This window comes from Oreochromis aureus, linkage group 19 (assembly GCF_013358895.1).
Source record: "Oreochromis aureus strain Israel breed Guangdong linkage group 19, ZZ_aureus, whole genome shotgun sequence".
Classification (NCBI taxonomy): domain Eukaryota; kingdom Metazoa; phylum Chordata; class Actinopteri; order Cichliformes; family Cichlidae; genus Oreochromis; species Oreochromis aureus.
Window position 1 is genome coordinate 21335829 of NC_052960.1, and position 15564 is coordinate 21351392.

A 15564-nucleotide genomic window follows, 5' to 3' on the forward strand; every position below is an offset into this window, starting at 1 on the left:
CTATGTTAGTCGCCTTCCAGTTAAACCAACTTTGTTGTGATTGGCTGCCCGTCATAAACAGTGTGTTTGAACAACAGGTGCTGTGTTCACATCGAGAAACAGAAATCAGCAGCTGAGGCAGTCTAAGCTAACTCTAAGCTTTTGGTCCACTGGGATTTCGTACCTAAACACATCTCTTAATATGTGAAACTTTGTGTTGTGAATGAGGTTTTTAATTTTGTTTTTTAAATCAAATCATAATCTGGAGTTCAGTTAATTACTTGCTTTTTTTCTAGCCCCATGCCAGTGCAGAACTATCCCTGCTCTGAGGCGGACCCGTCAAAGAAAATTGAATAAGGGAATATGAGACATTAGAGTGTTTAATTATTCATGCCAAATGTATTTATTGACTAAATTTACAGTACACAATAGACACTAATAAATTTCTAGTCCACTGCTTGGCAGCTTTGTGTACACTTGACACATTTGTTGTCTTTCTGTCAGGGGTCCACTTATCACGTCTTACTAACTGGATCCCTTTCGAGTATTCCTTAAATGAACAATCACCCAGAAATCCATTGGCTGACTGTTTTTCCAAGAAATTCATTTACAAAGAGAATAATACACAATCAGTAAGGACAGATAATACACTGAATGTAAAGGTCAAATAAAAATGCTGTAAATGATTAATGTGATAAAAGGTAGGTAGCGTCATACTCGATGAGTTCATTTTTTTCTTAGATAAGTGTAGCACAGTCTTTGTAGAAGAGTAGTCATCTTTCTCAGCACTGTCTTTTTGTGTTTTTGTAGAGGGATCGGGAGTGTTGCATTCCAGAAATAAAGATTCAATCCAGATCAATATGCTGTCCAAGTAATACTCCATCCACACATATTTTCTTCTCTCGCTCTCCTTCTGTTTTTTCTCTTCATATAGCTTCTGCGTTTGCAGAGAGCCAGCTTCGACAATGACGCACACCTTCAGGAGAGGCAAATATCTGTCCAATCTTTCCCTTCCTTTCATCTTTATGTCTACCGTCTCCACCCTCCAAGCATGTGGTCCTAGTGCTATACATGTCCAGGCTTGGACAGGTAGGCTATGAGGGCCACAACCACCCCCACATACATCCCTGTTCCAATGGTAATGGAAAGTGCAGCCAGGAATAGGGCTCTTCTGGAGCTCATCCCTGCTCTGGAGAAGTCTCCCTTTGCAACGGCCTTGCCAGTCTGACAAAACAAAGCAGAGAGTGAAATGAGCTGGTGTGTTACTCATCAGCACCGAGTGTCTGAGTAGGTGTAAAGCCACAGTTAAAAGAGAGAAAACAAGAAATGCTCTCAGGGAGCCATTAGTTACCATGGCAATTAGGTCATTATCCCTCTGACAGTGACAAATGTGTTGTTTGGGTGTTTTGGTTTCCTATCAAAAATGAGGCTGGCCTTTATTTATTCTTTTGACACATTATTTTCTGTTCTGCTATAATTGTCTCTGCAATTATTGTGTTTCAAACTACAGAGAAACACTGTGCTGCGTTTGAGGTGAGAGGGCTTGAACCTAATGGTTTTTGGACCAGAAGGATGCTAACCATAAGACCAACCAAAGGTGCTGCTATAATTGCAAATGAGTTCTCAGCTATGAGCAAAACAAGTTAAAAAACAATATAATGGCAGTCGGTCGCTCACACAGGAGCGCACTGTGAACCAAAACCCCAGAGTTAATGGTTTCCCAAAATGAACACAGGTGACTGACAAGTGGGCCGAATCTGTTTAATTTACATAGCCAATCATCTGAAACAACTGCAAGGAGGGTCACAGGGTGGAAAATGGGCTGCGGCTGCACTTGTCTGAGCGCTTGTGCTCACTGACCTTAAGTAGAATGCAGTGTAATAAGAGTTGATGATATCCTTGAGATCTCTGGGCCTTTACCTTGTGAGAGTAGTAAAAGGCAACGATGCCCAAGGGCCAGAAGCAGCAGAGCATGGAGAAGATGGCGAGGCCCAAGTAGTCCCGAGGGGGCAGCACGATGAAGTTGTCCTCACTCTCACTGTCACTGGAGCTGTCACTCTGGAAGACGTTGAGTTTATACAGAAAAATTAAGAGTCAGAAAAAAAACGGATGTGGAACCTTATATATAAAGAGTATGGCTGACGTATAAATAGCCAGGTGTACTTTGGACAGCTTTATGGTGGCGTAGCTTGACAACTCATGCTCCCTCTCTACTGTATCTAACCTTGTTCCACAACCGCCCAGGACAGGATGTGCTCAGTCAGCCAGAGAGGATTTGGTGCCTCTGTCAACACACATGAGCGGTCTGACAGATAACACAGGATTAACGGATTGTTCCATCATTGCAAGGTGACAGGACAGAGCGTCATTTATGTGCTAAATTGCTTTTACACTCTGAGAGACCTCCACCATCTTTCCTTAATGCACCGGGCGTCTTATGAGGTGTTCAACAGGAGCCTGTTGAACGCATCGTACCTTGAAAGTCAGGGCCACGGGAGCTAATGAGTGATAGATCTGAATGCCACTTAGGCCACATGGGCACACCGAGCCTGCAGCAACGATGGCAATGTGACTATTACACAGGTGACCTTTAAGAGAAGGTGGCCGTACTTCTCTTAGCTGTCCCAGACATGGAGAGGATGTTTGTCTAAATAAACAGCCCCCACAGGAGCAAGGTTTCATTTGTTAGTCTTCCTGCCTTCGGATCAATCAAAGCAGGGAAAAAGGAAAGTGCAAAAACAGAAATCGATGTGTAAGGCGGGAACTGAACCAACCATTTTAGAGGTAATTAAAGAACAGGCAGTGAGGCAAGCAAGAGGAAAAGGAACCATACTTGTAAATAGCCACATTTCACAGCATATTCTAAACTATTTTCTAGCCTCTGATCGCATCCGAATTAACCAAAACACTGGATGTAATGTAATAACTTTGAGCTATATTCAGAGGATTTCCGCTCAGAAACCTTATTTAGAGGTCAGCGGGGGATCCAAAGAGTTTACAAACAAATACCTTTGCCAAGAAAGAGATTATGAAGCTCTCTCTTATCTGCTTTATGAACACTGTCCACCTAGACAGACGGGTACGATCCATCAAAACAGCAGCTGGTGGTAACTGCATAATCTGACATCACATGAATAAACTGGTGAGTACAAACAGCAGTAATCTCCTTTTATCTTCGTAGCAAGAACTGATAACAGTTCTGAGTGACTGCTGCATTCAGTCCTACTGACAGCTTGCCTGACACAGAGTCCGGTCGGCTGGGAACACGCTCCCAGTCTGGTCTGCCAGTATAACTGATGGGGGTCCGCCGAGGCTCAGTGCCTTTAACAGCCCTGTCACAGCTCTCTCCCAGTCCTTGTTAATGTCTGAAGGGGACAGACGACTCAACACCGGGGCGTGCACACACACATACGCACGTATCTGTGCACCTTGTTAGCAGGGGCAATCACAGTGGCATCATGCACAGGGTCTTGTTACTTTGTTACCTGCAATTTATTTTGTCTGTATCACCCAAATGTCAAACATCACCTGCCAGAGACTTGGTCTACGTTTTTTCCCCCCTCTTTCTTGCTGATTGTACACAAGGCCTGCAGCAACATGCAACTGTGAAGGGAAAATGTGTAAACACAAACTGCCACAGACAATATATGGGTAATTTTGGAACTATATGGACCTTCCCCAGCTGCTGCTCTGTTTCTCTTATTTATATTCCCATAGCTGTAAAAATCCTCTTAATCACAGTTTCTTTGAGTCGGCATGACTCGAATATTAGGGCTGAGGTGCATGGATGCACACACAAACACAGAGGCAGGAGGGGAAAGTAAAGAAATGTAGGTACGGAGCAAAAGGTCTCATATTCCATTTGGAAAGCCAGCTTTTTATCAGAGCACTGTTAATCACATTCATTTGCGCTTTTGAATTGACATGGAATAACTTTGGCTCTGGGCTCACCTGCTCTGACGGCCATGAATCAGCACAGCCTCGCTTAACACCCTTAAAGCACGACATTACTTATGGCATTAATGGCAGTTGCTGCTATGTCTCAATCTATCTGCCAGGCCTCCGAGTGACAGGAGCTGGCGTGATCATCAGCTCGGTAAGGGTGCTATACTTCTTCCTCTGCCAGCTCAGAGCCCTGAGTATTTCACAAGTGTCCCTGGGTGAAATTAGATTTTCACCACTTCTGAAAAGACTTTGCTCTTTTTTGCTGTCATGTTATCTTTTATTATGACTATATTAGCCCCAAAAAAGAGAGAAAAAAATAGCCCATACAGATAAAAATTAGATGTGTCATTTTGTTGGAATGTAATTATAAAACAAAAGGGAACAATTACCCCGCACCGCATTTCAGAGAGTCACAAGCAGATTGACCATTTGCAGAAAAGAGTGAGAAATGAGCGTGAATCACGCCGACAGTCTATTAGAACAGCAAATGAAATAATAAGCATCACTACAGCACCGTGACTCATTTTCTGCTGAAAGCTGGCCCTGACAGTTACAAGCAAGTGTTGAAATGCATTTAATTTCATATAGTGACTCAATATTCAATTACTCTGTCAACACTGCCAAACGGTTCTTGCTTCGGTCTGCTGCTTAAGCATGTATGGCTACAGTAATCATTCCTGTATGCCTTGTATAAAAAATGAAGAATTATAAGTTTATTATTTCTCTAATAACTTAATGATACAGACTTCCTCATGTTGCATCAGATGCTTGGAGCTATGGATAACATGCCTATAAAGCGTGGTGCCCTGCCATTTATGCAGACAACATATTCATATTTTCCTTTCCTGTGACCTCTGACCTCATACTCAGGACCTTGCTGCTCCTCCTCCACCTCGTAGGACACCGTCTGTATCTTGGCATCCTTCTCCTCTTGTGTGCTATCCACTGTGTTTTCCGTGGAAATGCCATCTGATGCCTTACTCTCCGTGAAAGTGGTCTCAAAGCTCTCGCTTTTCGAGTCCTTGCTGTGAAGGCTGATGTCGTCCTTGCACAGGATGAAGTTGGGCCTGTAGAAGGCCTCCACTGCCAAATGGAGTGAGGTGGCATCCAAGAATTGCTGAGCCTTATGCTTGCCATTGGCCCCAGCACAGTAGTAGCCAATTAGGCTGTCCTGATAAGGCTGGCTCGGGTAGTCACACTGGTAGCCCTGGTAGTCGTTAGGAACTGCATGACTGCTGGTTTTGTCCAGCAGGGGGTTCTGGAGCTCGCTGAGGCTCTCCATGACTGAGGGCTGGTTCAAACGTCTTGTGGATCAAAGGATGGAGTCCAGAGAATATCGGGCAGTCTGGCAGCTGAAAAAAAAAACTCATCTAGTTAATAAAACCTGAAACATAAAGAAAGAAGTCAAATCTAATCACAGCACATTCTAGGGAATATAGAGTTAATCTAGGTGCGGTATAGGAATTCAGTTTGATCCAAGCATGAAAATGTGCCCTCTAGAACAGATTTTTAATGCAGGAAATATTTCATCTTGTTTGACAATCAGCATTCCTCTCCCAAGCTCTCACCAGTCTGAGCCATAAAAATCACCATCTGGTGTATGTTCAACTGTTGCATCTCACACGCCCCCCCCTCCAGTTTTATATAAACATTTAGTGAAAAAATATCTTCCACATGTCACAGCTTCCTATAATGAAAATGCGAAGAAAGGATGATAGTTGGTGCTGTATTTCGCAGTGCATACTAATTTGACAAGTCTGAAGTGGCCTCCTCGACTCCGCCTGGATGTTCAAATGCAGCTGAAGAGTGGGACTAATGAGTAGAAGATAAAAAATAATAATAATAAATGACTACTTTATGTAAAATAATAGCAATTAAAAACAACAACAACAAAAACAGTAACAAACAAAAACAAGAACGCTGTCAGGAAAGGCAGTCACTAAGGCAACGAGTCCACCAATGAGAGGCTCTGTGATATGAGCATGTCCAGATTTGGGGTTAAGCAAATACACTACTTTGTTTTGCAAAATGGTCAGTCCCTGTGGACCTCGTCCATCAAATTCATTTTTTTCATCCTGTGACTAATGGCAAAATGAGATAAAGCGGCTGCATTATGTTATGAAAATAAGTCTGAGTTATGTCATGTGTTTGTTTAGTTGAAAGTCTGAAAACTGAGAAACAAGCTGCAGGGATGGAAATGCACAAGTACATTTGGATGCGATTGTGATTTTGCACCGAGATTTTGATTTTTGAGGTCCCTTAGGTGACTGAGTGGAACATAATGGCATACAGAAATACTGGAGCTATCTATCTATCTATCTATCTATCTATCTATCTATCTATCTATCTATCTATCTATCTATCTATCTATCGCTTTCTCTATATATATCTCTATATATTGAAAATAATAGTATACAGTGTGGCATAAACTACACCCTTTAGACTCCACTGGCTGCCTCTGACAGTCTCCACAAACAGTAAACAATAAAATGGGCAGAGGGTGTTATAACAGATGCATTATTTCCTCCATATGCAATGACTTCCTGGCCGTCAGAGACAGCGGTCCTTAAAGTCATGCAGATTTACAGGAGAACTTTGGAGCCTTTGACCTCCTATGATTAAAAAAATAAAAAGCTCATGCATCCACAATAGGTTTCACAGTTATTTGCCGTGGGGAAGCATGAATAATGTGGGCCAGTGGCTGAATGTGAGCCCACACACTCACACATATGTACACGCACACAACACTCAGCTCAGTATCTTCAACACTGTGTCCATTTTCATATGCTCCTGTGCCTGAGCCGCTCTTCAGATAACAAGGAATTCCATTACACACAACATTAGACAACAAAAATCACATCTCACATCCACAAATAATTCATCAGACTCTGGAATAAGTGCACTTAGCACATGAGAGTCTTGGACTCCGCGATTATTAATGACCACCTCTGTCCCTCTGTCTATCTACCTTGTCTTTGTTTAATCTGCTATGGGTTATCCATACATGACACTTTCTTAGCCACAAACACAAACAAAGGCACAATATAGTTCCCCTATTGTGGTGCGTCCGCTTCACGTAAAATTGGAAAACTTAATTTTCAATTAACAATGGAGGGAATTTCCTGTTTGTTCCCACTGTACTACTCTCAAATATACATCTATCCTAGAACAGCAGCCTAAGAATATATTGTGGCAACCAGCAGCTGAACATCTCCGTCAGTCATCTTACCTGTAGTTGAAAATCCTCCGGCAGGTTTGCTCAGCATCATTCCTCGACGCAACTGAGTCGATGGAGACGGAGCAGTGGACCCACCTTCCCACTTCACATTAACAGTTTTCGCAAAACTGCCATCGTAGCAACAACATGCGGCTCCTCTTCAAACGGAAGTAAGTCCGTGTGTGTGAGAATGGACTCTGGATGCTGTGACAGTGCCGCTGCTGCGTTTAAGGCAGATTTTACGCACAGTATATCTCCGAGGCTCGGGCTCCAAACAACTCCAACGGAGGCTGAGCTGACTCCAGCCAACTGATTGGCTGCGTGAGTCGCGCCGTGAACTCTATTACCGACTAAGGATTTGACATTTCTAAACTTCCCTCTTGCTTGGTCGTCTAACTCTCTCCAGCATCTCAAGTGTTGGCCGGGTTTCTTCTTTTTTACGCCTCCTCCCAGCGGTTCTATTTTGCATTGTTGCATAAGAGTCCTTTTCGAATCAGGTTCTTAATATAGCCTCTGAAATGTGTGATCACGTGAGCCACCATTCCCACTTTGCAAACGCATCTGATTTGTATCGTGAAATGATCGCCCTGCTTCTAACTTTCGCACCTTCACAGTAAAATGATTAGGTGTTATTCTCGCCCTGCTGAGAGCGCCCACTAAAGATAAACACAACACGGAAACATTTTTGTAAAGCTATCCTTCTGCTACATTAATTTTTAGGGTTTCCCATTCTTCACACGAGTCCAGCTTCTATCACTAGTTTCGAGAAGATTTGCCAATTTAATTTCATTGTCTCCTGTCCCAGCACGGCTCTGAACTGGTTCCAAATATAGCCCAGGAGTAAGCCACTATCAAATTCATTGCACATTTAGATTTGATTAATATTTTAGACAAATCCCATGCATTTATCATGAGACTGCCAATTTGGATGTGCCTTTCACCCCACTCCCAGGAGCTGCTCTTGATTACATACTGCAATTTATCATGGTAAACACAGCTTGCATAACATTAACGTAGATGTATTTCCCATGCAGGCAAATTGGTAACATAATAGATTACACACAGGAAAAATGGGAATCAGATCATACTCTAGAATAATATAATAATTATACTGATCAGAGTAGCTATAGCATTTACAGGGACTCAGTCTGTAGTTTATGGGCATGAAAAACACACTTAAATCTGTCTATCAGGGGATGTCATGCTGTGGCAAAATGTAAAAGACTGATATAGTGCCATTGAACACCGGACACATATCTTATTCAGAAGGAGCACTCTGTTCCACAGGCTCATAAAAATGTCTGGAGTTAATAATGTGCGAGCCCAGGCTCTGTCACTTTCACTGGGAGATGCATTAAGGCGCTGATGGACACTTTATGGGGGAAACATGGGGCTGCATTCATAAGACTGGGCTCACATGAGCTGCTTCTCTTTTAGAGTCACCTTGTGTTCACATGCACGAGGCGACATGGCATAACAGCCCAGCCGTCTCTGTGATGGATACCACTCCCTCAGGAGACGAGTATATTAGAAGAGGGGGTGAGGGGGCGAGGCGGAACCTGTAACAGTTTATCCTCCTCCTTCTCCTCCTCCTTTCTTTCTTTCTTGCTCTCTGTCTCTCTCCTTCTCTTCCTCTCCCTTCACTTTCCTTCACTGCAGGAAAAAGGAACATTGTCTAATGAGGATCTGATTCAAAATGACCCACCCCTCCCCTCCCAAAAGAAAAAAAAAAAATCCAGAGAGGAAACATGTAAAATATGAAATCTTGAGGAAAACCAGTCAAGCTCAATGGGGGCACATTAAGCATGGTTTATGGCAAGACAAGATTTCTCTTTAGAGGGCGCTTTTGCCACTCTTCTTTAGATGGACTGTGAATATTTATGGTTTTCTCTGTGTCCCTTTCTTCTGCTCCATTTTCCGCTCTATATTTAGGCACTGTGTCACTACATGGCAGATGCGCTATTTGTCAAGCATTTCTTTTTTCCCCCTCTTTAGAGTCGTCAAATTTCAAGAAACATAAAAGCTAATTAGAGCTGAATATGCAGATATGTGTGTGCTGTTAACTGGCAAAAAAAAAGAGGGGGAAAAAAAGCAAAGGTAAAAGCGATTAGGTTTTCACACTTACCTTTTTGTATCGATTCTCCTCCACCTGTGTTTGATATCGGAGCCGACTCTGACACCGTGAACTTTCCTAAGGCCCATTAACCAGCTTTAATCATTTAAACACTTTTGGGAATTAATCAGCTTAATCCGATTGGCAGAGAAAGTATCAAACCACTTAATTTGATCTGGCCTAGCTGGCTTCTGCGAAGAAAGGGGGTGGGGGTGGGGGGTTAAGGATTTAAGCAGCTTTTCCCACGTGACCATTCTGTGTGTTATTTCATGTTTGATTAAGCACTTTTGCAAGGTCTATGCCAGCAGAGCACCTCTGACCACAGAAACAGCCCATGGGATTAGTAAGAGGCAAAAATAAACCATACTGACTGTTAGAATACTTGACAGATTGCTTAATTTAGACATGTTTGTGTATTTACTGCACTGCTTCAGACCAACAGTCCTACTCCTCTCCATACAAGTGTGAACCAGTTCATGTTTATATTTTACCACCCATTTTTCTGCTCCCGGTCTTTATTGTAGACATTAGGTGCTGCGTGAGAAAGTCATCATGCACAGAGAAGTCAGTTTTAGGAAAACAGCGGGACTTCACTTCCTGCAGTGCCAGATTCAGGTGCAGGAACAGGAGGAGGCTCTGCATATGGTGAAGGTTTTGGCAGGAACACAGATTGGAGCTCCTTCCAGCCCCGGAGGCATAATGCAACCCTCAGACTTGTGAACTCACAGAAGGGAGAAAAGCTGCAGGTAAATACTGCCTCATACTCACACCATACTCAGGGTGGAATGAGCTGGCCAGGAAGTACATAACAGAGTTGTGTCCTGTCACGATCAGAAAAAAAGTTCATTAATCTATGAAGGCTTCAGATAGAGGCTTTTTCTTTTAAAGAAGCAGATAGCGTTAAGACACAACACAAGCGCCCCCCTTTTTTTGTTAAATAAAAGGTCCATTTATTTACCATAAAGTGACCTATCAGGCAAATTAATTTCAGCGAGCCATATTATAGAAATTTACTTTAGTATTTGTTGGGTTTGATAATAAATCCACACGGTGCAGAGCATTAAAGGAAATGGATTTACTGCCCTCTTACATCCAGAGAAAATGAAAATGAGCTTGACTCCCACGGAAGGTTGTCATAATGAAAAACATAATAGTCAGTGAATGCCAACATTATGAGAAGCAATTTCATTAAAGCGTTAGAAAGTTGCGGAGTATGTGACTTCTCAAGGTCCCTCCACAATCAGAATATTAACAGTGTGTGTCTGGAAGCTGGCCCGCGTCTGCGTGCCGGCGCAGTGGGAATGGATGCGCCGGAAATCCCAAGAGACCGGCAGAGGCTTTTGGCTTTTGCAATTATCTAACACACAAATGCAATATGTGTCGAATTAGCTGAAAGCGCTCCATCAGGAGGGGAAAGGTCGGAGTTTGTCATCCACAATTTGAGACAGAAGCACCACTTTGTGGCTCTACCCTTCACCTGCGAGCACGCTTCCCTTTAGCGGCGCATAACAAATGCAAAGTATGCAACTTGGGAGAGATCCAGTATGGAGTCGCAGCAGTTAACGTCACTCATAATTGGACTTCATCCAGCAGACGGAACCTGAATGAGGACAGTGGGGAGTTTCTCATCTTCACAGATCGCTGGCACCGGTACAGTAGCCAACTGTCCTCTAGAGAGAGAGACGCACTGTGCAGATTAATGGCATCACTGTGCCTAGATTTGAAAACTTCCATTAATGGAACACCAATGATAATTTATTTGGACAGCAGAGCTGCTTCTCTGTGAATAATGAAGTGGCCTCAGGATCATTAATATGATGGATTCGCTCTAATGCAGTGATGCTGTGCCAGAAGTCCGAGCTGTGAAGGAAAAGACAATAAAATAGAAAATCAAAAATCACAGCTTTGTTCATTGTTTGCTTGGATTCACAAACTTTAAAAAAAATGCTATTAAGTACTGCCACTGCTTCTTTACAGGGATTTAATGGTTTTCAAGAACCGATGCCTCAGATGATTTTCTATTTGGATCTCTCCTAATGAACTACACACTGTTAATCCTTCTGAGTGCGTTTGCAGGTATTCCAGGTGATGAGTCAGCCAGGCATGACAGTGCGCTGTATGACTTGCAGAGAAGTGGCTTTACTCACTTTCACTCTATCCCATCAGTCTAATAAGGAGAATTACCAATTATGCATGGCCGCCTCTGTCAGAGCTGCTGTCCCTCATTTGTCATGGGACCACCCGGCATATGTTACAGCTTTCCACTTTTTAAGATCATACATTAAAGCGTTTATTAAATAGCTCAGGAATTAGCATTACAACTTCAATATGCTTCTGTGCAAAAGAGAGCTCAGACGAAAGCAGACTTCGCCGTCTGTCAGGGGTTGTGGGACTCACGCGGAAGGGTTATAAATAGGTAATCGTTCAGGAGCGGCTGCAGGTTAAGGCAAGGGAGCTCGCTGAGGGCGGTAGTGACTCATTGCCCTGTCTCATTGCATCATGTCAGTTACCTGGTGTTTGCACCTGTCACTGCAACCCCACCTCAAAATCACTGACTCGCAAGAACCTACTGGAGGGCGCGTCACTGAAGTCTATTGATGAAATGATGAAATGAATATGTGAAATGCAAAAGGAGTTACTTTCACTGACAAGCCTAAAAGAAAATAATACTGAATTATGCAGTTTTCCTCAGCTCCACGGAGTGTTTTGGCATTTTAATCTAATTGCTAAGCCCCCACCCTCAGCACTCCTAAAGAGTGGACTCAACAGACAACTAATGCATTTCATCTGAAAGAAAAGTTATGAAACAGACAAACTGCATAGACCTAGGTGATCAGTAGTTGCTGATTTGGTGTTAAGTGACTTATCTTTAACACAAAACCAAAGTTGCACAGATTAAAATGCAAAAAGATCTTGTAGCACATACATAGATATTACTAATGAAGTTTAAGAAGTTTAAAAAGGACTCATTTCTACTTTATCTTAACTAGTTGATCTCCTTGGATCAGCCAGTTAAGATAAATTACAGTGCTTTCATTTGATCAGGACTGCATTTTACTTAAGAAAGTCTAATGCTTGGGTAGATTCAGTGTCCCAGATAAACTTTGTATTACAGCTTCTGTCATATATATGAAATCTTTTGGTGTGCAGCAAACACTCAAACTAAAATGCTGATGTAAAGGTTGTCATAGATTTCATCACGTTCTGCAATCTAATGTAGCTGAAAGCCATATTCTGCCGGAACGAAAACTGTAAAACTAATTATTTCATTTCATGAAGCTTATATTATGCATGCACCGTAAAACTCCTCCACTGATTTGGATCAATAGCCACACACTCCCTAATGTTCCTCTTTAATGTTCTTCTCTGAGCTGTAATTTCAGGAGGGTTTATTATCTGAGCCCTGGCAGACTGCTGTGGCTGCCCTTATTTAAAAAGCTATTTTCAGCGCGCGCTGTCACTTTGGCTGGTGTTGTGACAAATAAACAATATAACCCAGGGATTCCTGTGGGTGTCAAAAGATCAGGATAGGACTACTTGTTTGTGAGCGCTAGCCAGCCTTTCATTTTCAAAAGCCTCTAATGCACCCGCAGGAGACGTGAGTCTTGTTTCCACAGGACGAATATGGCTTAACACCCTGCCAGAAATCCACGGTGCTCTGCTACGCGATTGTTTTCTGTGTCAGTGACATCTCAGCGTCGCACCACAGGATATGCGTTGACTTGGACAGCCTTTTAAGAGAATCAGTGCACACGCGTGTAACCCCTGGGAGAAGACTAATCATCAGGATCTAAGATGAAGGAAGTGCTTTCTGTAACAGCCCATCCATCGGAGCACTCTGGTCCAAGGCTCATTAAATGACCGGTCTCCTCTACTACATCATTTTGGTCATCTACCTCGCAACACCTGTCTGCGGCAACAGAGCCCTGAAAAGCAATGTAAAGGGATCCAGCTGGTATTTTTCTTTTCAGTGAGGTCATGATCTTATTGCACATGCAGGATATTGTAATTAGGACAGCAATAATTAAGCTGATGCAATGTATGTTAGTAATAAGATCAACACGACCCTGACACAGTTTGTGAAGAATTTTTTCTCACATAAGAGTAAATGTCATTGGGAGAACAATTACCGTAAGCTTGTGCATGAGCTGATATGACTGTGGATGATATGTGACAACATGTCTGCGCCATAATTGACATTGCTTTTCCTTGTTAGGCTGAATAATAGATGTCTAGCTGTGCATAATTCATCGAAATGCAATTTTTTCCTGCATTCAAGGCCAGAGTTGCCACATGCAGTGTCTGTGTTGTTTATTCTCGACATCAAGAGAGGAACGGAGGCGATCTGCAGGATGTAATGAGAACCTCACAACCACAATTGGAGCAATCAGAGCATGCTAAACCACAGAGGAGGTGTTGCTTTTTTCCCCTCCCGTTTGGTCTAAATTCTGATCTGAGCATCCACGTTTGTGAATAAATACATGCCCAGAAGTCTGGCCCGTGCACCCACTTACAGATTTATTAAGGGTAATGGAAAATGAACTGTGACTCCAGAGATGCTGGACACTAAAGACTTCTGGAAGTATACATATTTTATTGGCATATCCATATTTTATTGAAGTGCTCATTATGCTGAGTGATGGCTTTGATGGAGATTTAATCAGGTCCTCTTTAATCTCTCATTCATTTCATAATGACCTATTTTTTCACATGACATTGAGCCAAAGGTGCACATGGTGTTTCATTGTGGCACTGCAAACTGTCAGGAAGAAAGTCTCATGTAGATTTTGGCTTTGCAAGCGAATAACACACACAGGGAGCTGCTGGATACTGATGTTTACTGATAGCTGGAAAACCCAGGGACTCTCCCTTCATTTTCAAGGACATTTTCAACTGAATAGAGGCAATTTGCTGCTGAGGTGCAGGATATAAAAAGTTATCTTAGTTAGATTTGTGATTTTTGTGCTGAATCAGTGATGTATTTCTAATTGAAATCACTGCTTCTGGTTTATGCCCATTTGATAGCGTTTTGCTTGAAATCACCTGACACAACACCCAATAAGTTTAAATTTTAGCTGAGGTAATGCTTCCCTCGTTGACCATCTCATTTTACAGCATGCCAGTGTTAATTAGCACAGATCATAAAGTATGTCCACAGCTCCATTGTGCATGCATTTAGCTGAACCTCAGACAGTTACTTAAAGTTACGGGAAGTCTTAACAGAGAAATTGCCTGTGACAAATCCAATCATGTTAAAACTAATAGTTGCGAAGGCAAGAAAGCCTGCAAACGCATTTGTTAAATTCATCCAGGAATAAAAAAAATGCAACTTTTTACTGGATTTCATGATATTATTGTCACTCTGGGTGAAAACTTTGACCTATTAGATGTCAGGCCAGTGTGTCGTCTCAGTACACTGAATGTCTGCTTTCATTTTCATGAAAATCTATCGTTATACTTGTTGTTGATATATTTCAATATCCTGGATATGAAAGATGGATGACACTTGCCAGTCTGAAAAGTCTAGCCAGTACCAGAAGTGCCTTAAATCTGCAATCTTTCTAAAGACTGACAGGGGGGGTTGCTCTTCTGGTTTCAAATATAGTGGAAGTGGAAAAATACACTCAGCTTGTCCAATCTGTGACCTCAGTAAACACTTTCCTGATCAGTTAATGGTCTCAAACACATTTTCTTAGAGTAAAAGGGAAGAATGAAGCAGGTTCCACTTTCCCACTTGACTGGCAAAGTTAGGTTTAAATACATAGTTGAGCTAATACCTGCTAACATGTGCATATGTTTAGATTAGCCTCAAGTACTGAATAAAGTTACTGCAATCAGTCTTGATGGAGAAAGGAATGGCTGTAGTAAATTGCATTATCTTAATGAGTGTCTTGTACAATGAACTTAACACGGCCTGGTGATGTATTTACACTGCATGCACCATAAAGAGATTAGCTAGTGTTACACAGTGCATAACCGAAAGCATGACAAATAGGGTGGCTTCCTCCTACAAGGTGTGTGTGTGTGTTTGTGTATGTGTGTGGTACTCTATATAGGAACCGATAGTTTCTTAAAATAGGTTGACAATGTGACACCCAAGGTAACCATGGTTACTAAGGAAGAGGAAGGAGAGAGGGTGAACCTGTCGAGGAAACACATGGGTTTTCTGAGTTACTATAACTGATGCACCAGAAACGCGTCCATTATCGCAATATATAGTCATATGTTCCCTACATCCGACATGTTATATTGCAGAAGTGTTGTATGTGTATGCACAGATCTAATTTGGAAAAACTAAACCCGTGCACAC

The 15564-nt window shown here is 42.3% G+C and overlaps 1 protein-coding gene across 1 annotated transcript; it reads right to left on the reverse strand.

The window, feature by feature from the left end:
• Positions 1 to 358: 358 nt before the first annotated feature.
• LOC116322380 (synapse differentiation-inducing gene protein 1-like) lies at positions 359 to 7623 on the reverse strand. The gene is made up of 4 exons (XM_031742423.2): positions 7154 to 7623; positions 4784 to 5276; positions 1900 to 2037; positions 359 to 1203 (listed from the first exon to the last, which is right to left on the reverse strand). Exons 2-4 carry the CDS (start codon positions 5204 to 5206, stop codon positions 1045 to 1047), a joined length of 720 nt encoding a protein of 239 aa, XP_031598283.1. The 5' UTR covers positions 5207 to 5276; positions 7154 to 7623; the 3' UTR covers positions 359 to 1044.
• Between the last annotated feature and the right edge of the window lie 7941 nt (positions 7624 to 15564).